Source organism: Harpia harpyja, chromosome 3 (genome assembly GCF_026419915.1).
Source record: "Harpia harpyja isolate bHarHar1 chromosome 3, bHarHar1 primary haplotype, whole genome shotgun sequence".
Lineage (NCBI taxonomy): Eukaryota > Metazoa > Chordata > Aves > Accipitriformes > Accipitridae > Harpia > Harpia harpyja.
In genome coordinates this window covers 36,958,960-36,985,882 of record NC_068942.1, presented here as the reverse complement: position 1 = coordinate 36,985,882, position 26,923 = coordinate 36,958,960, and the positions used below count along the sequence as shown (strand labels likewise).

The 26,923-nt window shown below is 37.8% G+C and overlaps 1 protein-coding gene across 1 annotated transcript in view; it reads right to left on the bottom strand.

Annotated features, from left to right (window-relative positions):
* Nucleotides 1–26,923, bottom strand: part of EXT2 (exostosin glycosyltransferase 2) — an 82,041-nt gene that overhangs the window by 34,792 nt on the left and 20,326 nt on the right. The window contains exon 8 of the mRNA XM_052781925.1: nucleotides 9,511–9,642. Within this exon, the coding sequence (XP_052637885.1) occupies nucleotides 9,511–9,642 (132 nt within the window). The remainder of the gene's footprint in view (nucleotides 1–9,510; nucleotides 9,643–26,923) is intronic.

The window sequence follows — 26,923 nt, the reverse complement described above, 5'->3', positions numbered from 1 at the left end:
CAAGAAAATCTTATGTTTCTGCCCTATGAGAAGGAATAACTGGTAATCTACAGACAATGCTGTATTTACTACTTATGGGTGAGTATTGCCAACTAAATTAATGGCTCTCACTTGAAGTTTTTCTAGCAACTTTTTCTCTCTGGCCACAGCACTTCCTAACAAATTACTTGCTATTATATCCTTGGAAAAGGATTATTTCTCTTCTATCATCTAAGACTATTTTAGGTACTTACAGAAAAAAATACAGATGCAGGTGTGCGAGCACATGCATATGTGCCTAAAAAATTATCATGCTTTCTCTTAAAAACCTAAGTTTTACGTACATTACTTGAATTCCAACTTTTACTACTTTCAGAAAGGCATGAAAATTCTCCCCTGCTGGTTATAACTTAGGAAAAATAAGGCAACTTTTGAGGTGTTTTTGCTCATGCATCTACTGAAGGATGATGGAGGGAGGGAAAAGCCCGTAATGGATGGGAGAACCATGCCTCTCATTTGAGAAAAACATTTCAAAAAGGCAATTAAGCATCTCTCAAGTGCCATTAAGAGCCAACCCCCTGCTGCCTGCCTGAAGAGTGTGTCTACAGTCTGAGACCTATTGACCCCACTTTCTGCAGGAAATCGGGCAAATTCAAGCCTCCATAATTTGCTAAAGTCTTCCAGATTTCTGCTTGGGAAAAGCAAACCATACAGGCAATTAATTCAACAGCAACCTAATTAAATCTCCATTATGGCAGCAAAGCATGAAATGGATAATGACATAGGGATGGGTTCTCCCAGTCACTGCTCAAGAGACCAAGTGGTGAAGGAACATTTGCTCCTGTCCCATTTTCATTAACATTCTTGATGGAAATTCACAGGAACTTTCACTCTCAGAGAGAAGAGCAAACAGCAACAGTGGATTGATCATCCATCACCTTTCTTTGACAAAGTGCTGACACTCAACTATGGATAAGACAACCCTTCACTCTCGCCCTCCCAGCTAATATCATTAGAAAAGCCAGCATAATTAATCTAAGATTAATAGGTTGTTTGCTGTGAATCATTTTTATGGGCAAAAAGGATCAAGTTCAAATGCCAGTTTCCTAAGAGTAATCTCATGTCATTTAAGTCTCACAGTCTCAGCTGTCTGACAGCTCTTTGCAGTTCACATGAAAATCCAAAGTAGTGGGACCTGCATGACAGCGAGAACTTAGGAATAGACTGAAGCAGGGGAGAGAGGAGAATTCAGGAATGGGTATGTATACAGGTAAGGATTCAGACTGCTGCAGCTGTCCTGTGCATGCTTTCCACAAGTGTGCATGTATAATAATGCCTTACAAATAAGGCACCTTTCTTTACTATAGATACATCAAATATTGCCCTCCCTCTTGGTCATTAAAACCAACTTTATTCTATTTTAGGAGAAGTTAATACATTAAGGACAAGGTATGAAAGGAATTGAATTCTCATTATGTGGGATGCTTAAGGTTGGACTCGATGTAGAGTCTTCAGGTTCAAGTCAGCAGAGAAGTTTTAAACAGACTGTCCTTAGCAGGATACAGAAGTGAGATAGGTGGGAAGCTTCAGGACATCAATGAACACAACCGGACTGAGAACTGGCCAATCATAATAAATGCTACAGAGCCTCAAAGGTATTGGTGAAATACTAGACATAACTAAGACGGGGTCCTACCCCAAAACTTCTTATTTGGATGTACACTGAGTACCACTGAAAGAGACTTGAAGAAAGACACAGCAGACACATTACAAACTGCATCACAGAATGGTCTCTAGGAAAACAAGGCTGTGTAAGATGTCCCAAATTACAGAAGACAGTCAAGAACTTCCCAGCTATCACTTAGTGGGAAAACTCAGCAACAGCACTTTAGAAGAATAAAATTTCACTGCTCCCATAAACAAGAGAGTGGGCTTTCTTCCCTGTGTATTTTAGTTTCAACAGCTAGACTGGCTTGTTGTAACCACATACTAGTGAAACCATACAGTTTGAACAACAACAACAACTCACTGTCTTTTAAAAGCACAGAGGTAAGGACAACAGTGCGTTGAACTTAAACAGTAGCTAAGCAGTTCTTTTATACATCTAAGGAAAAGAGATATATCCCCTGCCTCTGTGGGTAAGGCTTTTTCAGCTGGGTTGTTCTGAATATCAATCTAACCTCAATGTGGTTTCAATTATGGATTACCAGACCAAAAAAAAGCCTTGATTTATTCTATTTTGCTCCAATTATTCATGATAAGTTTCTATTGAATACTTTGAGAAAGTATTTCATCGTGCTTCCCATCCTCAAGTGGTCATAGGGCAAAACCAAAGGAATTAACCCTCTCTAATTCTCCAGAGCCAACCATAGTGCTCACACTGCAGAATCACAAGCCAAGTTGCAGTGGCCACCATTTCATGTTTTGATGAAGATTATAAACCCTCCTCAAAAAAAATTTTAGCCACAAGACACACAGGAGTTTCTACCTATTCCTTCTTGAGTGATGAAATCTGATACCATCATGAATCATGAATTTTGATTCCCAAAATATATCACATAACTATAACACTAAGTTATTCAGCATCTTTTTTTTTTGTTTAGCCCCTTAAATCTAATCAGCCGTCTGAGCCCTTCTGACAGAATCTATTGGCTGAACACATTCTTTGATATAAAAACTCAGCTTCAGGCTCATCTCTTCAACTCCTTAATTTCAATAATGTGTCAAAGAAATAGATTTGCAGTGAGAAGAGAATCATCAAGAACTGAGTTCATATTTACAGCTGCCACAATACTTATGCTTTTTGGAATCCCTCCATCAATTTTCTTGCCATTCTTTCATAAGAATAAGAATAATAAGAGTATTATAACATTATAACCCTAATAAGAATATTCAAACAATTTGAAAGAGAACCAGATTTGAAAGAGAACCAGGAAAAGGATTCAAGTTTTTCTGTGTTTTTTTTGTTTGGGTTTTTTTTTTTTCCCCCCCTGTAAGTCAACATAGCAGCTCCTGACCCAAAAAAACCAGGGTATGACATAATCTGAATTGGGAAAATGAAGCTTAACATACCTTTCATGCTCCCAAAGCCAGAAAAGACAGGGAGTACTGAGAAGATGACTAGTGGAACCCAAAGCAACAACAAAGTTTGTTTTGGTTTTTTTAATGACTCCCACTACATACAATAAAGCTGCACAGTTAGGAAGCCACAGGAGGCACCAGGCAGTGCAACAAACAAGGTTAGAGCAACAATGATGAGACCCTTGCCTTTGAGCAGCACAATTTTTATTTGGGTGCATTTCATACCAGCTCTGCTAATATTAAAAATGTGTCTCTCACTTGTGTGTTTAGGTGTCTACTTCTAAGCTAAAGACAAAGCAAAAAGCCCTTAGAGAAAATAAAACCCAACAGTATTAAATGGTTAGGTGTAGTCTCAAGAACTAAAATGTCACTCAAGTGAAATATTCTGATTCTGTCAGCCAAATCCAAAAATTTGTTGTTCATGCCTCAAAGGGTATCATTTACAATGGAAATAAACCTACACACTAGATACTAGCCACACAACATAGAATAACTGTGAGGTTATCTATCACCGTGTGAGAGAAGAATCCTAATCTCTAGGCAGGTAAGTTAAAGAACCAACTGTTAAATCATGTTTCACACACACACAAAAATATCAATATTTATAGCTGAATACATGTGGTATACTCAACTTGTCCATAATATCAACACTGGCAAAACATATCAATAAACCGAAATTTATGTATTATAAGAAAGAATACCTAACTTCTAACATAGTAAATAAAGCCAAATTTCATGCAGCTGATTCACACCATCAGACAAGGTAGCTGGAAATACAGCAGGAAAAGAAACCTAATATTGTTCAATGGAAAAAAACCAACGATGTGCATTGCCCAGAAAAGTGCTAGCTTGATCTCATTTACAGGTAGATTAAGAAGTGTACGTTAATATTTGCTTAATGCTTTGAAGATGAGGAAAGGTAATAGGATGGAAGTATAGTTATAACAGTGGCATTATCTGAAGACCGAGGGTTGTAAAATACTAGTCAAAGAGCTTAGAAATAGTTTAATTGTTTAATGAGTGTCAACTGCCTGGTAATTGGCAGAAGCCCACAAAGTATTCTGTAAATGAGCATCCTACTTAGGCTTTGCTTAATGAATGGCACTTTTTGCACTAAGTTAATTTGGCTATTTTAGTTTACACCAAATGATGGTGCTGTTTTCCGCCTCGCTGGGAGAAATGAAATCTGATATGTTTATTGTTCGGCATAGTGATATTCTCAAGTGATTTTTGAACTGTGGTCTGTATCATCCAAGGTCATAGCTCAAAAGCAGCCCCTGACAAAAAAAAAAAAAACCTCTAATGTTTTGTAGGTCTACATTATAAACAGGCTTGAAAGAATTTCAACAAAAGCAACTGAAGCAATCCGGAAAAACCCCATCTTACTCATTTTTCAGAAACCCATACATGTTAGCGAGATATAAGGCAAAGTAAGAAGAGAATTTAAATAATCGACAAAGAAGCACAAGTGAAAAAGTAATTTACCTCTATTAGAGCATAACGAAGTACTTAATTGAAGGTAACAGATCACATCTCAAACCCAGATCATTAGTTCTAATCCAGCCCAAACTGGTAACCATCAGAATGCACACCATAGAAGTGGTCATTTTCTGGCTTACTTGAACGTAACTGATTGCCCCTGCCTAATGGATAATGGCTGGGCCAAGAAATACAAAAGGCATTAAACTCCCATGCTTGCAGCAAAAGACTGTCTGAGACATAAAGGACTCAAGTGGTCCAGGAATTTCAGGCCCCAAAAACATCATTTGCCCCTCTTCATTAAAAGGAGGAAATATCTTGTAATGTATTTTTATTGAAAGTCCTATTCCCTAACATATTAGCATGTTATATGCTACTAGTCTTCCACTTCCTCAAAGGGATAGTGGACAAGCAGGAAAATAATCCACTTTATAACATATTTTTTTTCTTTAGAAAAGGCCAACAGTCTTCAGTCAACCCATACAAACACATAAAACTGCTTGGATCGCTTCCTCAGTGTAATGTACAAAGTATGGAATTAACTGCATATGCATTTATCTTCTGTGTACCTTATACTCCCTCCTGCTGGAAAACACCCTCCTGTACTGCTGCTGTATCCACACTGTGAAGATACTCAGGCAACAGTCTCACTAATATTTTGAGCCAATATAAGCCAAACTAACAAAAAACCCAGCCCTTCAGCCACCTTCCCGTTTCCCCCCCCTCTTTTTTTTTCTTTTGCTGGGTGAGTTTTAAATGAGGAAAATTAATTCAGTTAATTCACCACAAGTGAATTAGAAAATTCAAAAAGAAGGTAGCACACAGAGAGAGAAATCGTCATCCAGCTGAAGAAGAGTGCAGGACTGCTGCTTTTGGCAACAGTACCTGCTTATAGTGGTTTAAAGTGTTTGGGAAACTACAGACTCAACACAAGGTGGGCTGGTGTTTCTTTGTGTTGAGACTTGAGAAGTATCTGGGGAACAGGAAAAAAGCTAATCTACATGGAGATCTAGCCATGAGCATGCCTCACTGATTTTAAATGCATGAATATCACTTTCATGATGACTGTCCAAGATAACAGCCATCCCCTCAGATACAAAAATCATATTTTGCTGAAAAGAGAATGTAATCATTATTATGTTTGCAGATATGTCCTAATTCCTAATTTGAAGTACAAAGTTCAAAAATAAAGCAGAGAAAATCTTCAGAAAATAGCCATAAGTCCCTACCAGTCCTACTTTGCAAGTGACATCAAACTTGAGGCAACCTTTTGTTAAAGATGCAGCTTTCTCTTCATAGGTGCTGTTGTTACAAATTTACTTAATGGAATATTTGAGGCCCTTTAAAAAATCTCTTTTATCTAGCATACTTATAGGCTGTAATCTGTTAAATGTTTGCTAACTCAAAATAGATTCAATTCTACTGTTCTATAGTCAAAATAATAAAAGGCAGTACTACACAAAATCATAGGAAATGAACTGAAACCAGATGATGAATCTTAAAACTGGAAGCAAACTCATGAGGCTGCAATAGCTCAACAAAATGCAGAGTAAAAGGTGCACCTTGGAGAGTTATGAGCTATCCTAACTGGCAAAGTAGAAACAATGTTTTTAGTGCTTTATTTAACACCTGAAGCAGCTGTAACAATTGAGCAGCAAAACAATTAGCAACCAGGACATTTTACTGAACTCTATTTTTCTGTTACTTCTCAGGATCCTAGTGACATACTAAGCAAAATTAACCCCTATAAGCACACCAGAAAAAAGAAACCTTAAACCAAGGAGACAGGCATATAGCAACAATGGCCAAGGATTTTTTTCTAGCTAAGGATTCTCCTCTGCGTGATGATCTTGCACAGACAGAAAGCTCTTCTTTCTGTTAGAAAGGTGTATTTGTTCTAGCAAGTAAGCTCATAAACCCATTAAAGCTGGCATTTTCTGTATAAATATTCCATAGGAAAATCCATGCTCTCATTTTCAAAACCTCACTATTCAAAGCACAGGGATCTGAGCTCTGTTAACAGCCTTGTACTGATTAAAGAAATATCTGGCTAACTGCAGTAAGCCCCTTGCCTTAAAATGGTGATTGCACCTCTGCACCTTCTGTTAATCTGCCTCCAGCTTCTACATATTTTTTCTGCAACTTCACGTTCCTATCTAAACCACATAACAGGAACAAGAGCATATAGAAGAGCACTGCATTTAAACCTTACTGACCACAACATCACAAGGAACAACAAGCGAGCTAGAGGAACTGGATGTTGAGCCAGCCAAGTTTGAAGGTGGAATACATATGGCAAGTTCTGGAGGTACAGCTCTAGCCAGTAACATAAGATCTTATGACGACACCCAGTTAGTCGCACATTTCACTGCAGAATTAACGTTAACTTGCAGGTGCTTCATTTTAACAGTTACCTATATCCTGGCCCTGGGGCCAACCAGAAATAATTTGCTTTAAACACTTCCGTCTTGGAGTTTATTTAGAGAAGAATATGGCAATTTTCTTGTAAATGAGGAACCCATTCAATTCATCTTTAGTTATTTTGTCTTCTTATCGGAGTTAGAGGATACAGTTGCGATCTTCTGCTACCTCAAATGTACATATATATGTACTTGCTTTCCAACTATAATGTTTCATCCAGGCTTACTAGAAACTGTAACAGTGGTGAGTGGACTTTACCCACAAGCTTAGATGAGAACCATACTCAGGCTCAACAGGGTCATTATTCCCCTGACAAGCAGACACCAACTGTGGAATTCCGACCAGCACAATTATTTAAAAAAACCCCAACATTAAAATAACTATTATTAAATTTACTAGCAGATACTGTATATATCACCACCTTCTAAATTCGCTGAAGTTAGAAATTAGCTGAGTCCTGAAAAATATGCTCCCCTGTAGACCACAACTGTAATATGCTCTCACCTCAGAGAGATAACATATATTCACAGAACAAGAAAAAAAATATCAGATATAATCGGAGAAGGCTCCATTTATTTGCTTCAAATGAAAGAACAAGAAAGAACTTCGCATGAAAGAACAATGGTCAAAACCAAACAGTATTAGCTGGCTTAAAAGAAAAAAAAAGAAAAAAAAAGGAAAAAAGAAATAAAAGCCTTATGGAGGGAAATTTTCATACATGCTCAGAGTAGCTATCAAAATCCCCAGTTGAAGATATCACAGGATTGTGTACTGCTGTTCTACAAATTTAACTGCTCTTAAACAATTCCTGATCTGAATTCTATTTTCTTTACCTGACCCTCTGAGAAAAGGTCACAAGCACTCTGTGTTGCTGGCTAATATGGAGCTTACACAGCCCATAAAGGAACTTTTATTGATATTTCTGTTTCATATTGAGGCAAGAAATGAATTCATGCACATATTAAGCAATTTTCATAGACTAGGATAAACATCAAAATCTTTCAACTGAGACATAAAACCACCAAGGAACTGACCATTCGTGGCATGAGAGCACCACGATACGAGGTGTTAACTCCAATGTCCTGGACAAATTCCAGCCTAACTGCAGTCAACCTTCTAACTTTTCTTTGCAATTGCACATTGATACAATATTCCTGCCTACTCCTTGTACTGCCCTAGCACGGTATTGCTGTTATGTGTTCCTCCACAGTTTCAGAGTTCTGTTCTGTATGTTGCCATGTCTGTGGTCATAAACCTTCTGCTTAAGAAACTCTAGGTTGAATGACTAATATAAATATTGTTTCCAAGTATATATTAAAAAAAAAGAGCCTGCTTGTTGCTCAGAGTAAGATTAGCTTCCCCAGAAATAGATAGGTTTCCAGTATAGGAGACAACCCAGGAGATGTTTTTGTGTCCCCTTTAAAGACTGAGTAATCCTAAAGCCATTTTCTTCATTTTCCTAGATGTTGCAAGGTCCTTGTTTTGTTAGCATAATCTGAAGGTGTTAAGATGTTCTGATCCCCTTCTTGCGGAGTACACACTTACTTCTTGTGCAGCTTAATTTCCTCCTTTAATATTGCCAAGTGCCATGCTTGCTCTCTAGGCAGTGACAACAGTAAATTACTAATGCCTTTGGCTAGGCAATGAAAAATCATCTTCAGAAAGCCAGCAATGAGCTTCTAACTCTTTGTCAGCAACTGTTCACACTCTATCAGCCTGAAGAGCTTAAAGTAAAACACACTCTACTCCTGAGCACTCCTACCCAGCTTTCAGAGAAACTCTCTCTAAACCATCATAAAGCGAGACAGTTAACAAGTTTGGTTTTATTAGTAAAACAAAACTATTTTTTATATTTTGACACATAGAAAATTAACTGATTATGAGTGAAAATCATCTGCAGGCTTTTATATAGTAAAAAATCAGAACCAGCTGCTTGGTGCAGAAGGTTAATTAATACTCCAGTGTTTCTTCTTAACAGAGGTGGGTTCAACCAGTGAAACTTTTTTTTTTTTAAGGAAAAAAAAAAACCAGCAAAACTTTGATCATTAGTTTCTGTAGAAGAGAAATTACATAGAAATAACATGGAGAAAATTGTAGGCATAGGAATAATTAGCTATTTCATCAGAATTACATGAAAGAGCCTTGCAGATTGTTTAAGATCTTCAGTACTTCCACCAGCTATTTCCACCACAGTTATTCATTTTTAAGAGCACTAAACTCACACTAAATTTAACAGAAATAAAGAAGTGTGTGTGTATGCATGCATGAAAAATAAATAAATATATAAACAAGCAAGCAATTTAGTGTGTGCAATAGCAAAAGTTAAAAGTTCGCATTTCACTGCCAGGACATAAAATGAACTGCTAGTTATTTTGCCAGTTGTCATAAAATATATTAGCTTCATCTGTGCAAGTTACCAACACAACACATACACACAGAAACACACATACACAGAATTATTACCAAGTTTCATAGCACATACCTTTTATACGAGCAAAAAAAACCAAAACCACAATTTGTTTTATGAGTAAATCAAACGAATTTACTTACCACAGCTGGGGGATCATTCCATTCTTCATAAGAAATGGCAGCATATGGATAAATTCTGTCATTGATAATCTGAAGAGTAGCAAGAGCAATTGCTTTCATTGATCGAAAATATGCTTCCCAGAACCACCTTGCCTGTAAAGAGAATGAAGTTCACTTTCACATTGCACAGACCCAGTGCTTAATAATCAATTTTGGCTTGCCATGCACAATCTGTTCCATGCAGTCTACATGTCAGGTGGAAATTAAATTAGGAGGCATGTTTATTGTAGCTAGGGTATTTCCACAGAGCCTGAAGGCTTCAAAGTCAACCCCCCCCCCCCCCCCCAAAAAAACAGGATTTACAGCCAACAAAAAGAAGCAGCAGCATTACTTTGCAAGTGATTAAACAGAATGAGAATACTTGAAGGAATCAGTTACTTTCACACTTTCATCATGTTTTCCTCTTGAAAAATGTCAAAAGCAGTTTGACCATAGAACAGAAGAAACTGCTGTTATACACAGTTTTTCCAAGGCAGAAGAATCCACAATGCAGCTAAACAGCCAGAAAAGAGCATGTAACCTAAAAGGTGGAACTTAAAAGTCACCTTTTAATATCCATACTAGAGACATCTGATCAGCTAGAGAATTTCAGTACTTATGAACCCTACCAAACTAATACCTTCCCAAAACCAAAAATTATTTATACAAGTAAATATTAAGATTTTTACATAAACGTACATGCATATGCCAGCTTGTTACAGTCATTAATCTAGGATAATTTACAACACAGGCAGTGTAAAAACACTGAAATGAAGCATGTGATTTTCTTATACACAGATGCACTGAATTTCACAGGTGAGTCGTTTTTAAGCTAAGGTCCTGTATGGCAAGTTTTAATCTTGTCCCAGTTTCTACGTAAGACAGAAATGCTGGAAGAAAAGCAGAGTTTTGGAAATGAAAGCGTTGACTTATCTGATTCTCTTACTTTTTAAATGCCTAGAACCATCAAATGATCCTGTAGGACCCCATCCAACCCAGAAGGAAACACACTTTGCCAATAAATGTAGTTCAAGTGTTTTGCCCAAGAGATGTGAATTTTTTCAACCTAATTTTTCTTCAGGAAATTCCAGCACCTTTAAGTGTCCAGAAGGTAATTTAATTTGCAGTCTCTCTATGGTTCAGTATCAACTATGAGAGTATGCATTTGCATCTAGGTTGTAGAACAATTAAAACAAAAGACTTTTTTTTTTTTTTATAATTGGAAGCTTAAGAAGCTTTCAGAGCCAGAATACAACTGAAAACAACACACAAATTTGGGCAAGCGCTATTTTACTCTTGCTATGGATTCCTTAAACAGCAAAAAGGCTCTACAGACAGGCTCGTTTTAATCGCATGCTATGAGAATACTAAATAATATTATTTAGAATATTAAGTTACTGAAAGAATACCAAGCTTTTGGAGGTACAGACTTTAACATGAACTAAAAATAACTCTCGTTTAGCGGTTATTAACAAGTTGCCAGTATGTCTCACTCTGCGGGTCATTACTTTTTAATAGAAGACAGTCTTTCCTACAAGTAGACTTCATGCTAGAGCATTCACTGAACTAAACAGCAGTGTCCAGGAAAGATTACAAGTAGGGAAAGTGCAAATTCACAAGCAAACTTGCACATATTCATGCACATGCTACCCTGTACTTTACTCCAAGTGTAAGCTATGAGATTCAGAACTAAGGACCTGTTGCTGAAACACTGGCCCTAAAACTCTACTCTGTGGACAGTTTGTAAAACAGGTTCTTCAGAATAGTTCTGTTAAATATTTAAGATGAAAAATCCATGCTACAATTAAAAAAAGCAAACTAGGAAAGAGACAAGTGCTCTCTGGAGCACTACTTTTACTGTGAGAAAACATTAACAACCATAAACCTTACTACTTCAAAGTATTTCAAAATTTTATTAAGGAGACTGATGAGTATGTCCAAAAATTACACTTCTCTGGAGCCTGCCATCCAGAGACAGTGCAAAGCAATTTCACTCTAGAACAGAATCACTTCCCTCTCCTTATTTCTCTCCCTGGTAGGGCTTAACTGCTGGATAACAGGCCAATTACCAAGAACATAGAACAAAACGAATATTACGTCCAACTGTAAAAGCAAAAGAATTACATAAAGAGGTAAGAATAAATAATGTCTGCCTTCCTAAAATACCAGAAAGACACTAAATAAAGCAAACACCACATGCTAAGCAAAGACTTAAATATTCCTTTCCCTATGACCCATTTCTTCAGAAAAATGCGTGATCCAGAACTCAACTGATTTAAAAAGAAAACCAGAAGTAGATTAAGAATTAGAATTGACCAGAACAGTGAACCTCTCTATTGAAGTATCCTAAATAAACAAGGGTAAGAGCACAGATTTCAAATTTCATTTTCACAATAGATAATGGTTTAGGACCACTGCTATAAGCAGCACTAAGTGGGAAGGAGAAATTATTTTATGTAGCCTTTTAACATATAACTTTATAAAGCAATTAAGTAGCTATTGTGTGAAATACACACAAGACCATGTATTTAATTGTTATTAAATGACAGCATTCCTATACTGTTCTAAGAGTGTTTATTAATACTGTAATATCTGTGATTATCTAGTTTTGTAATAATCAAAGCTGGTTTTCCTCCTTTGGCAAAACTAGGATGGATCTGATCTAGCTTCTCTTTACTGAAAGAATGTTTGCAATGTCAGGCAAGTTTACACCTTTATACCAGAAGCAAAACTGGAGAAGAGGGCAGAGGGAATTTACTTTTTATAGACTAATAGTTATATAATTAATTTTTTTGTAAAGAGCTAGAAAATGTTCCCACAGTTCGTTGTAATTTTTTGGAGTTGTGTTTCTTTAAGGCAGAACTCAAAACCTTCTAAGGGGATTCAGAGTCTCCAAACAGATGTTTCAGGGTCTCATTACTTCCTCCCCACCTTGTTTGCTTTTATAAAGCAGAACTGATTAACATGGCTTGCTAGTGTCTGCTGCTCAGCATGCTAAGTTACTAAACATTTTGGGAAAGTTTTCTATTGGGAAGATGTATGGCGATTCCGTTTGAAATGTATTTTCTGCCCTACTTGGTGTGGTTGAAAAGCTTATGTTGGAATGTAACAAATATCTAGGAGGGATACCCCATGAACACGTTTGGGATACAGGAGAGAGAAACAACAAGAACAACAAAAAAGAACGGGCGAGAGATCTCTTCCTGAATCCTATGCCAACTTTCTTCATATTCTTACATAGTTTTTCTGAGCTGTCCATTTCTCTTTTCCGTATCTATGAATTCAAAAGGCTAATGGTTGTACACTTGAGAGCAGCTTTAATACACTGGGTAATGTTTGTAAGGTATTGCAGTTGTAACATACTGGAGCTACCTGAAAGTCTTTCAGGATCTTGAAATAAATGATCCATAATTACAGATCTTGTCTTCCACATAGCATTGATTATACACAGTCTACAACTATGATATGGCCAAGCTACCATTCCTTTCAACTTGAACTGAAATTAACTTCTAGTACTCTATTAGTCTGCTTGATGAGGTTTCAGAATTTTTTAAGGAAACACACTCTGTGGACCACAGACTTGTAGAGAGAATGCTAACTTTGTATACACCTAAATATTGCTTAGGTCACAGGCAATATAAATTGTAAATAGAGATCAATCTTTGTACAACTGCCAAAACAACACAGATGAACATATGTTAACCTATGGGATCTTGTTCTGGGTGTATGGCTTACCAGGAATTGCAAACAGGTATTTAAGAAACACAGCTTCTCTCCTCCTTCTAAATTTCCAGATAAATAGAAAATCTAGGATAGATCCAAGGTGAAAGACAGAAAAACATTACTTTAAGAGTTTTACCAACATGTGAAAGAGTCAAATGTAGAGTACTGAATGACTTGACTGAGAATGAGAAATACATGGTATTATTGGGCTGCTCAATGGGTTGGAAGTGACTGGAATCTCTTACAAATACAATAGATTCTGCATGAAATTAATTCACCTGAATTCAATTTCTGCAGAAAATTTTACAAAACCGAGACAGCCTCACTGTGAAAGCCAAAGACTGAAGGAATCAGAGACCAAACGATCCCTTCTCTCGAAGGGGTGAGCTCTGCAGACCGAGGTCACAAACGTGGGCATGCCAGTAGGTAGCTCTAAGTTGTTTCTCATCCTTCCTCCACAGTCCAGTGTCAACTGCTGCATCCTCATTAGATCTGCCATGAAAAAACACCACTTTTTTCTGCAAAGGCTAAAGTTGCTTAACATAATGTAGAGGTGTTACTTTATCTTCACAAATACATACGCACACTTTGAGGAACACTAGAAATATCTGTAAGACAGAAGAAAAAGTTTAGAAACTTTCTGTAGTTTTCTCCCTCAAAACTGGAGACAGTATAGGAAATTTGGTGTTCCTTCAACCGAGTAAGCAAGCATCCAAATCAGAGTTCCAATTCCACTTGTTTTCAGTTCCAGGATTTTTTTCAGGTGCACTATGAACAAACTAAACTGACAATATTCAGCATATAGTCATAGAGGCAAGAGCTTGGGATGGAAGCGTTTGCAGTTATTTTCATAAGAGACAACAGGCAGCAGCACACAGCAATAGGGTAGCCGACTCACAGAAAGTAACATTTATTTAGGTAAGGTGTTATTTTCCTTAGAAATAAACACACTTGAGGGCCTAGCATCTCTTTATAAGCTCTTTACAACCCAGCATAGCATCAGGTTACAACGTCCATTCGTATAATGTTTGTAAGTTCTAGTGTTAATGCCACTAATGGTGCTCCAGTGTAGAGTGCAAGACAGATCAATGTAAATCTTTTCATTAGTTTGTGGAAAGAAAAACACTGGGCATGAGGCAAGGAAAAGAATACTTTCTGTAACATTTAGATCAAGGGGAAAACAGTCCATGAAAGGAACTTTCTAACCTCCTGTCTTTTCACAGCCCATGATGTGGTGGGAGTTGGTAAAGTTAGCAAAAGGGGAAGAAAACAAGATTCGCAAAAGAGTAGTAAAAGTTAACTGCCCATAAACCACCACTTCTCTCAGCTTTTAGGGCAGGCGCCATGATGCTGTAAGATTTTGCCCCACTGCAGGAGATCAGTGTTTCCAAAATGCCTTGAAAAGGTTTATGAGGCCTTGAAATATAACCATTTTCACACTGGCTGGGGTGACTCTACTTAAATGCTTTCCCTTCTTGACTGCTATTGGTGTTCTGGTTTCTACTCTGACCAGCTAGGTTAGGGAAGTCTGGCCGAAGAAAAAAGCGTGGCCTAGCTGCTGCAGCAGCACTGGCCTGGAAGCTTGCTGATCTTACTTTTAATCCTGGTTCTGTTACTTATTTACAGATAAATGCTTGACATCCATTTGATTCTTGCTTCTACTTCAGCCTCTCAGAAGTATGTGCAATATTCACCTCACACAGACATTGTAAGACTTAACCATTCTAGACGTTTCAAATTTTGGGGTGGATAGAAGAAGAGAAAAAAATTCAACTTTATCCTCTCTTATTATTTGTAAAAATAAACCTTAAACTACTGAAACTAATATTTAACCAACCAATGCTACCAAAGTAACTGACTGTGGCAATCCTTTGCTAAAATGTGTACCTTCAGCAGAGATATAAAAGATATTAGAAGAAATACCTACAGCTCTGCTGTGTATCTAACAGCTCTGGGCGTGGAAGTTTGTCCACTAAGACCTTCAGGCTCTTAAGTTGCATGTGATACCATAATATAATCAAATGTTTTTTAAGTTACTGAGACCTAACAAGTTATTGCCCATCAAGCAAACTACTATAATTGGTCACAGGCAATACCCCCCAAACCTCTTTCCATTGTGCAGTAGGATTAGATAGGCTACTGAGGTTCAAGATAAACTGAATTATTATATATTTGCCCCATACCAAAGATGCATATGAGCACAGCTGATGATATATAATAATCAGATAGCAAGCTTGAGCTCTCAAGCTCCCTACTCCCCCACCTCCCGCCTCAAGGTAAAATGGGACTGAAAAGAGCATAAAGTTCCTCTTTTGGAGGAACAAGCGTTTTACAGAAAGTTTCCCAAGACAAATTTTGGGTTCAGACTGAGGACCCAATAACCCCAAATTCCCACATTTTTCTGCCTATGAATTGTAATCTGCCCCCTCTTTCTGGACTGCCTTCCTGTTTCTACAGCTGGTTCCCTGTTCCAACAACTTTCTTGCTGATCACAGATATCACTTTTAGTATGCAGTTCTTCAGCAAAGATACCAGCTGGGTCAGCTAAAACCAGTGCCATCTTTGTTTCTTTACACAGGCTTACGAGAAACCCTTAGAAAACTTTATACTATTAAGAATTAGACAGTAATTTGTTGTTTCTAGAAAGTGATAAGAATTTGGGTTAAAAAAAAAAAATGCTTATTTGGTTTAGCACCCTTAGCAATACCACACAATCAAGTTCAACACACCTAAAAGCTGGCTGGCCCAATCTTCTCTCTGTAATCAGTGGGGGGGTGGGGGGGGGGGAAGCTTCATTCGGAGAGAAATTTAGAGCTCTGGTACCTTAAAATACCCCCTGAACAATCTGTTCTCCTCTTAAGGGAGCATGAGAAGACAGAGTAAGTGACCAGCTGTGGGCCATGATCTTTCTTTCCCTTAAAGCCCTATACTAAAAAAATGACCTGAGGGCCTTCTCATTTTCCCAGAAAGGCAAAAAAATTTGAAATGAGAACAAACAAGAATGTAGGGTACATTTTTAAAAAAATAATTCATGTGTTTCAGGCTATGGAAAAACGTAAGAGCAATCTGAAAGTAAAAATCAGATTCTTTGTCCCCATACACAGACTACTACGTAGGAATCTTAAGAGTTAATCCATTAAATTAATGCAATACCGGCAAAATCGTGCTAACTTGGCTAAAACAGAAAAGCTTTCTGAATTATTTTCAGGTTTTATAGAAGATCAGATTAAAAGCACCTTTCAAATTTGACCTAAGTTGGTTGTGTTGTGTCTATTTGTCAACAAGGACCTATCCAAGAAAAGCAGTATTGCAGACATTTGTATAAAGAATGCTCATGACATCAGCATGCCACTTTTAAGGCTAAAAAATGGGGATAGCACTTTTGGGGTTGTCTGATGATTAAGATAAAGACTAATCCATAATTCAACATTGGGTTTTCCCAAAGCTCAAACCAGAAGTTTCTCCAGATGGGAAGAAGAGGAATGAGCAGAACAATGCAGGGTACATACAGTTGTTTCCAGTTTAGCTAAGGTTTGCTTCCAATGGAACATGACAATGTTCTTCTAATACTGTTTCTGAATTTTCATTCCATCTTGCAGCTCTTGTTTCTGAGCTATGCATGATTCCCAAGTAAAGCCCTGAAAATATTCATCTATTTAACTTATACAACTTATGTGAGTGGCCTATAGAGGAATATTCCTTAATTACAAGACACTTCTGCAGGATGAGCAAGCAAAACAGTGTCCTACATTTTAAGAAAGATATTATAGATAGACATTTTGTGGTGCTGGTTTTTATCGTAATTCAGTCTCAAAAAATATCTCTTCAAAAGTAAAGCAGTAGGCGGATTTAATCATCTGGCTTAACATTCTCCACTGTAGTAATTTCAGCCATGAAACAAGCACGTTTGCCTACTTCAGATACAACGGAGAGTGAAAACTAAATCTTTCCACCATCCAAACTTCTTTTTCTTCCTTTTTCTTTTTGAAGCTGCTGATTTGTAAGGGGACAGAGGTCAGAGTTCAAAATGCTAGTCCTACCCCTTCAGATACCAGCCACGTGGGGGTAAGTCACTTCTACTGGCTCTCAGTTTTACTGCTGTATACTACTCAACAAATGCTGACTCATAAGAACTAAGGGTAAAGGAAAAAGTTAGTGCAAGCTCAGATATTAATCTCAAGCTTCTTGCACCACAGTATTCCTCAGATTCTCATCTTTAGTGCTTTGAAAAGAATCACTTATATCAGTTATAGTAATCCATATGTACAACACCACATACTATGCATATATGAGAATGGTTCTTTGAAACCGTATCTGTGAAAGTTAACATTTTGAGTCTTGCTTCTATACTTCCAAATAATTTGCAGGGGTTTTGGGTTTTTTGTTTGTTTTGGGGTGTTCTTTTGTTTTTGTTTGGTGGTGGTTTTTTTAAAGGTTTTCATCCTCTGTTATGAACAAGAGCCTTGTTCTGCTTAAAATCTGGCTCAAATATACGACACAGAAGCAGCTATTTTTAACAGCATAGTTTGCATTCTCTCTCAAGAAATGGTAACATTTTATACGGGTTTGAAATCCTGCATTATCTTGACCCCTAAAATACAGATTTCTGCTATTTGTTGTCCTAGTGATAGTAACTTAGTTTTAAAAGTAACAAGAACATAAGACTTGAATAGATAAAAATACCACTTAGCACTGGCATTCTCCCCTCCCTCCATATATTTCTGCACTTCAAACTTGCTTCTTTGATTAGTAAGTATGTCAACTCCACAACTCTGTTGCAGAAGGCAACACTGCATCAGCCAGGAAACCTGACTTGCTGCCCTGGCACCCTACAAATCCACTGCCAAAATACATTTCAGTTATGGAGCCAACAAATAGGTATCAACACTACGAGCAGCAAGGAACCACCCTGTTCTTGGCCATGGCTGGGAATACTGTCGCAAAGCATGGAGACAGAGCCAACAAAAAAAGGAGCAGGATGAGGAAAAAAAAAGCAAAGTTTCATAAAGCACTTGGAGCTTGAAAAACACATAACGTAAAAATGGCTACCATTTACTGAATTCCCTTTGCTCCCAAAGAGCTTTCAGTTCCGTCTTCCTATTTATATCCAAATGATATATGTTGACACCACGGAAATAACACAGCTGTAAGACAGTAATATAGATCCTACTCTGGCTTCCAGATAGTCATATCTAGATAATCATCACTGATAATGATGTAAAGACACAAAAAATAGCCCACTCTTTCCCTCCAGTTTCCAGGAGTTTGTAGGGCTCCCTAATTACTCCAATTTCACCAGGCTGTTACTGTGAAGGGGCAGGCACACTTAACCTGAGGAGTAGTCAAAATTACTTGGATCTGTACCATCCTTTTTATAAGTTTGTCCTCTGCACATTCCCTGCTAACCACATGAAACCAGACCTACAGTGAGCTAGACTTATGCTATCATTGATTCAACAGCAGTCCAGAAAATAATAGAAAACAAATATGTGTATGTAATTGCAGGGAACATTCAACTACTATATGATCGCAAGTTGGGGGGTGGGGGACTTTTAGCCACATTTCTTGACAAATGATGGACAGCTCCTGAAACTGAAAGCAATAGGTTTCTAGTCCCAGGGGTATTGCCTTCAAATATGTCTATGTTCTCAGGGTAGATCGGTTTTCCCTGCTGCAGACATCCTGCTGAGAGGTGAGGTCCCAAGCAAAACACAGGAATCTGACTGCAAGCCTTTGAGGTGGCAGGAGCCAAGGGGGGTTCAAAGACAAGGCTGGCTGGTGGGCAGCACCTCTGAGTATCGCAGAGGTTAGAGGTTAGTAAAGCAGGAGCCACTGGCCAATAAAACAGTGTTTGGAGAGCCCACTCTACAGATAAATTGGGGATCTGTTTACACCTTTCCCAGCTTTCTGAGTTACACACACTGATGCTTCCCACTGTGATCTTGTCCTATGTCCACCAGCATCTCCCCTCCTCAGCAGCTGCCCTGCTCTCTGCCGGTTGGCTTTATAACATGGCTAAAGGATGCTTGGAAACTTTTAATCAGCATCCAGCATCAAAAATAAATAAATAAAAGCACAACTGCCTTTATTTGTGTCAACTGCTGCAACAAGATCTGTCTTGTTTGAGATTTCCCATGACTGCTGTACTAATGCTGGGAGAATAGAAGCTTAAATTCCCTTGATTAGAGAAGCTAAACACAAAGCAAGCCCAGTGCCAATCACACACATGAAAGGACAGCTTTTTGAAGCAAGAAAAAAAATAATCTAGGTAGGGTTACCACCATATTATAGTGGTCAAAAATCAGCACATACCTCAATTTCAGAGCCTCAGCCCTATACCAGGAAGAACCTGCCCTTTTGATGAAGACATGTTTTGCTCAGTTTCCTGTAAGCTATATAGCTCTATTTTATATAAGCATAAACATACATATACCCCCATACACACAGTTCTCAACATTGGACAATTTTAACCACAGACATTACTGCCAGCGTTGCTTGAATACAGATATACTTTACTGACTTCTATAAGGATGAAAGCTGAAGGACTGGCAATCATGGGGGTTTTTTCCCATATCTATGGGGAAAATTCAGTTTAAGACATGGTGCTGCTTTTTAACTCCACACCTTAAAAATAACTGATCTTAGCTCAAACTATGTAAAAATACCTCATCCTTTATGACTCAAACTGTGCATGGCTATATGGCTGTCTGATGAAATAGATAAGGTGATTAATAATTGCTGGTTGTGATAATACTATGTGATGGTCACACTGCAACAGAACAGGATTGAAAATAGTTTTACATGGACAAAATAATTGATAGACATCAACAAGAGTTATTTATTTCTTCTTGGAAAACATCTGAAACAGCATGCTGAAGAGAAATATTCTTTACTGCATGAAGCCAAATTTTGTAAAAAAGAGAAGCAATCGCAAAGATAAACATTAAGGCTTATTACAGAAGTCCTTGCTACCCCAAAAAAGATGGAAAGTACACCACTGACCAGCATTTGCATATTTATTCTGTATTAATCTTTTGCTTCACCTGAACAATTAAACACATGAGGAAGGAGTTGTTTTCCCTTCCCCCTTGAGATATATATAGATATAGATATATATAACATGGCCTCTGCAATAGACAGAACTCACATCTCAGGAAATTCCCTGAAGCATTGGCTACTAAACACAGGTAGCAACAGATCAGAAAAAAAAAACAAGTGGTGAGGAAAAGCACAGAGGCTGGGCTTGGTGCTGCTAACTTACTGAAGCATTTCAGACAGTAGGTTAATGTGTGTTGCATTCGTGCTCATGCTTAACCTAATCACCAGATTCAGGATCCAGAAAGTTTTTCCTAATGCCTCAACAGCCACCATTGATATTTTTTGCTTTTGTTTGCTACAGTGTTGAGAAGCATTTTATGGTAGACTATGCCATGTGGGGGAACAGAGATGAAGTATTCTGTGGATCCCCTGGGACCAGAATTCCATTACCAGCTGAGTCCGGTTGCAGGAAACTGTATTTCTCAAGCTTAACCATAATCTAACAACTTCTATCCCTGACTCCCTACTCCACTATCAGTATCCTGGAATATGCACACCCTCTGTAATACTCCTCTCCAGAGCATCTGTACAGATTTAAGCCACCAGGACAGAATATCTGCCAGGTGCCATTTTCGTTTCTAAAGAGCATTCAAATTTGTCAGCTAATGGAAAAAGGAGGAAAAAAGAAAAAAAGAAAAAAAAAAAAAAGAGGAGCAGAGAGGAAAGGAAGGAGCCAATCCCCAGATACAAGTTACACCATTTGCAAGCCAAAGGGCATTACAGTATATTCCTAGCACAGCCCACTTTTCCATTTGTAACAGATACATAGTTTTCCTATATACAGGCACCTAAGAAACTGTTAGATATATTTGCACAATTTACAAAAATTAAAGGAAAAGCCATCTAAAGATTATCTGGCAGCAGATTGTTTCTATAGAACCTGTAAAACCTTTGTAACTTAAAAGCCAAACGTTCCTACTGTGTTGTAGGATACATTTGATTTAGTCATTAAAACAGGATCCAGGACTTCTAAATTCCACTTCTAATATTATGATTTGACCTTGTACAAGTTATTTATGCCTCTATCCACTCATCAGTAAACTGGATACAATACCAAGTTGTATTTACTACTACTATTTAATATACTCACATGCAAATTACTACAGTAATGCAGTGTATTTATACTATATAGGTAAATGCTAAAGTTGTAACACTTTTAATAATGAAAGGGTAAGTGGAGCAAGTGAATTTGATAAAGAAATGTGATGTGGTACAGACTAAGCAGCAGCAGAGATCAGAGAGTAACAAAGAATGAGTGTAACACCAGGAGAGATGCTTAATCATCCATTTACCTGCAGCTAACTGCTTCATGTGCATGACTTCTAAAAGTACATGTCTTTCCAATTTTTGGACCATCTGGGTTTATCTGTAGTCTATTCAAGCTGTGTATAGCAATCTGCAAAGTGTAAGTACCAAAAGCCCACCTTGCAAAAACATACAGACTCTTAAAAACCAAAAAACAATATTGTCTTAAACCAGCATAATTTCCCTCTTACAGTTGAAGTTTAACCTTTTGTTGTTTAGAGGCTGCAAACCTAGATACAAAGGCAGCCCAACTGCATCCTATGAAAATTATTCACTGGGGTACTGATTGCTCTCAAATTTCTGAGCTCTTTCTCAGAGATGCCATGAAGACCACTCTGTAACACAACAAGCATGGAAACAGTTTTCTTCACTCTGGAAAGCAACAGGGCAGGACAGACAACAGGAAAAAAAAAAAATCTAGGATAAGGATACTCTCCGCAACAAATGAAGAGGGGAGGGGGGAGCAATGAAAGTCTCATATATAAATGCCAAGGATTCTACAACTCCCCTGGTGATACTGGCAGTAAGCCGGGAAAAAGTTTTGTCTTTCCTTTGCTGTTTGCAGCAACAAATCTTTCCTCTGGGGGAGGGGTGAGAGGGCTGGAACTAACTTCACTGCATCTGATAAGATGGCAAATTGTCCAGCCTTGACATTTATGGGGGACCTGCAGCTCCACTGAAGCACTCTGGGAGGATTAAAGCAGGGTTAGCCTCTCCAATCACACTCCTTAAAATGCTACAAATGGCAGACAGATGAAAGTTCGTTTAAATTTGATAATGATGAGTCTAAAGAACCCCAAGACAGAAGCTGTCCCCTGTCAGGGAAAGAACTGCAGCTGGAAGTTGAATATTCTCATTAAAAGGACCTATAAAAATCTAACTATGCTCAAAGAGCTTCCAGTGTCCAGATATTGAAATGAAGTTCTGTTTAATTGGCTAACAAGAACTAAATCCCATCTCTTATGTGAGCTGCACCACCCACAGGAAAACTCCACCACCCATTTGCTTTAACTCTACCCAGGACCGTTTCACTGTAAGAATGGGATGTTTCACACACCAGCAGTGATTGCCTGGAGCCAGCAGAAAGGCTCATATAGCTGTCAGCAAGCTGATAAGAGTTGAAATTACTCTACAGAGCCCTCTTTAAAGAAGAGCCAAAGCAGCACATTAAATGAAAGGGAGGAGGGGTCAGAAAAGCCAGCCACTCATGTTGTTTTAACGTGGCACTAAAACAAGTCATTGATTTATGCATGTGTCTTCAGCTCTGTTTGACCCAGAGTCTGAACTTTTCTTCAGGTCAGGGCTGAGGCTCATGGGACATGCACTAGAAAAACCACAATAAGCTTGTCCAGGTATTACGACTGTGGGAACAAACATTGCAAACTACATGTTTTCTATCCACATTTTTTTAAACTGTATTTACATCCCTTTTTAGCTTTTAATTGTCCATACCAGCTGAAAAGACAAGAGGTTGTGATTATCTAAAACTTTAATTAATAAAAATCAAGAATGCTGCGTGGCCACTATTTGAGAGAGTATCTTGTAGGGCTTCAGGAAGGTGAATTATCCATTCATACAAAGAAGGAAACTATACATCACAGTCAATATTCTCTCACAGAAGTGTTTGGCAGCCAGTGAAGTTAAGATGCATTTAAAAAACCCACTGATGATCTGACAAGGTTATTCCACAAGGCATTGTAATACCAAGGTCTCCTGCAAACCCGAGTCCTGAAGTTGCATCACTGTGACCGCACCAGGTCTGACCAAATGGCCTTCTGCTTCTCTATTCAGTCTCTGACAATGGTCCACAGCAGGTACCTTAGGAACTGCCCCACACAGACACAGCAAGCATAAGCCACCACTTCCCAAAAGTACTCTCCAGCTTCCAGAATTCTGCAACTTAGGAACTTCTAAGCCAGGAGGTCTATCTTTGCATTCATCTCTGACAGATTTTCGTTCTCTGGATTTCTTCATTCACCCTTTACGCCACTAAAAACCCTTCACTCACACAAAATGCTGAAGCAGCAAGCCCCACAGACTACCTACTAGTTCTGGGAAAAGATCATCTCCTTTTTTATTTTTTTTAGACCAGGTTCCCAATAATACAAGTTCTAGGAGACATCAAATGAAATTGTATCAAACAATGTACAGCAATATCCATTCACTTTCTTCATGACCTTCTTATTTTATAGTTCTGTATTATATTCTTGCTCCTCATCTTATTCCCAATCATTCATTTTCAAGATGAAGAGTGTTAGGCTATTTAATCACTCTTGTCGTGAAACCTTTGATCACCCTTGTTCTATTATATCCTTTTTAAGATGGGACAACCGTAACTATGGACTGTATTCAGGGTGCGGACATACAATAGATTTATGCAGTGGCATAGTATTTTCCATTTTGCTCTCTACCTCTTTTCTAAAAATTCTTTATATTACTATTTTTGACCACAACTGACCATGGAATTTATATTTTCACATGACTATTTATTATAGTCTAAGAACTCTTTTCCAAGTGACTGCAGCTAGCCGAGAGGCCATCATTGCCTGTGAGAAGGCTGTATAAATTGCATACATACCCCTTTCTTTGTATACTGCGTTTCATTTGTCACTTTATCTTTGGTCATGCTATACCTGAATTTCTTTGGCCTAAGATGTGCCAGTTCCAAATAAAACCTTTCCCAAAGCAGAATCATTCATAAGGGGTAACTGCAAGGGGTTTTTCTATTACTGTTAGCTTGAGCTGCAAATTTTCCCTTAGTAAGCTATGCTGTTCTGGGGTGCTTACCTTCTACACAGCTACCTAATTTTATGGTATTTATCTACAATATCTCCACCTCTCCATAAGCTTGGTTGAAATTGGGCAGTAACAGAAATCAGCATGCACATTGCACGTGATCATACCCTTGTTTCCCTAGGAAACCAGGATGAAAAGAATTCCTGCACTCAAGAACACTAGCTCTTCATTCTTGTACCATTAGGGCACACAAAGTTACTCAGTCTTCTAGACTAGATATTAATTCAAAAGTTTTATTTTTAGGAGGTGGGGAGTGTTATAAAGTCAAAAAGGAACAGGCGCACAAAGCCTTCTTTTGAAAATAAACTCCTTACCTAAAATCCACTCAGTGAGAAAGAATGCCTAAATAAACAGAGGAATAACTCTTCTATTCCCATTGCATAGTACTTTCATATTCTGATCCTATGCCTTAATGAGCCTATCTGTGTTAAAAGACTTCCAAGTATGCTGATATTTAGTGAGGAAAAATATTTCCAAAATGTCTGCATATTCAGATAGACAGATTCATCTCACAAAAAGAAGGGAAAAAAGGCGCAGAGGCTCAGATATAAGTTGAGGAAAACTTTCATACAAGTTAAAGGCATTTATGTATCAACTACAGTGGTGAAATAACAGGCTTTCAAAGCAAAACATTAGAAAAACTCTGTTGAGAGGGAAACTATACAAGGCATGGGATAAGCAGACACCAGCAAAGTTTTGGTTTGGTTTTTTTCCTTTACCTATTTCACTCTTCTTCAGGAGCAAGACAAAATTTCACATTTCACTATCATATAGGTCCATTACATTTACTTCTATTTCTTGTCCCTCCACTTCTAGAACTTTGCTATTACCTGCGTGCTAGTTTGTGGTGCAGAGAAAATGAAAACATAAGAATGCAGCATCAAGTCTGCTGGATCAGTAGCTGTGCAGCTGAGCTGCTTATCAACTTGCCTCTGGGCACTTCTGCCAGTGTTTCAGACTCCATATGGAACTATTTGTGAGAGGGGGATGGTTCAAGGAAGCTTCAAAGAAAATGAGAACGACAACATTACTGTAGAAAACAGACAAGACAGCAATCCCAGAGATGCATAAGTTTCATCCAGAGCACTATTAATTTTAGCAGCTCAACTAGCAGAGGCTCTTTTTGATGGTCAATATGTTGGAGTTTATAAAAGCTATCATATGTTAGTCTCCAGTTCTCATGGACACAGACTGTACACATAGTATTGAAAATATGTAACAATTTTTCACAACAGTGTAGACTAGACTATGAGCACAGAAACTATTCCCTTTTGTGAGCAAAGACAGGAAACTGAACCAGGAATTGTTGAGAGCATAATGTTCTGCAAGTTTGAATAATAAAAGTGTAAGTTAATAAGGCTACTCTCCAGAGACCTCAGCAGAATCAGGACAGTAGAAATTAATTTTGATTTCACACACTCCAGCTCTGCTCAAACCAATAAACCTCTTTCCTGGTCCATACCATGTACTATCTCATACAACAACTGAGCAAAATAAAGTTGTATTATAGGAAATCACAGCCCAGGTTACACCAGCTGTAGATCCTAGCAGATGATGACTCCAAAGCTAAAGCACCTATTTCATCCTTTTCATGACAGTACTGTGTGATGCTCATGATCACTGTACAAACTACAGGAAAATATTTTCAAATAGGGGTTCTTATATATTTTAAATGTAATGACTTCTCTTTAAGAGCCTTTCTCTCTTCTCCAGCAGATGTATGGCTAGAAGTACTTCCAGAAACAAAGCAAAAATTAAGTACAGAGAAAATTTTACTCATTTAAAGCAGACAATCTATTTCAACTTGAAAAAAAATTATACATATATACATGTGTGTGAGAGAGATATATATATATATAAAATCTTGGTGCATGATCTCCAGAGAATCAACTGCAATAAAATACTGCAAAAAGAGTACCTAATCAACAAAGAAAACTGGGAAGCTAACATTTACAATAAAATTTGTTTTAATTATGAGGTTTTCCAACTAAGGATAGGAATGTCATAACCAAGACAACCACTGAAACCAAAGTAGTCAGACAGCAAGGCTCCAATCCCACAAAGGTTATCAGACCCAGAAAGTCTGATAGGTATTCATCCTACTAAAAACCAGGAGAGATTTAGAGCAAGGATTTGTTCTGTTTGGCTAAAACGAGGATGATCTCAACCATACTCATGTCAGAACATGTCAACTAGTTTCTTAATTTACTGAAAAAGTACGTTAATTGGCAGGTACTGGCAAAGCATGTTTTACAAGTCTTTATCAAAAACGTATTGTCTCCCCTAGTGGAATTTTATGTGCAACAAAAACAGTTTTTGAAATAAAACCTCAACTCATCCTAACTACAAAGGAAACAGTGAGATGTTGTAAAACAATTTTCATATCAATTTTAATGAAAGGTCTTTGCAAAGATCACTTTTGCGTCATTTTAACATCAGTTATGGACCAAGCTTTTTGTAACTGTTATATCAA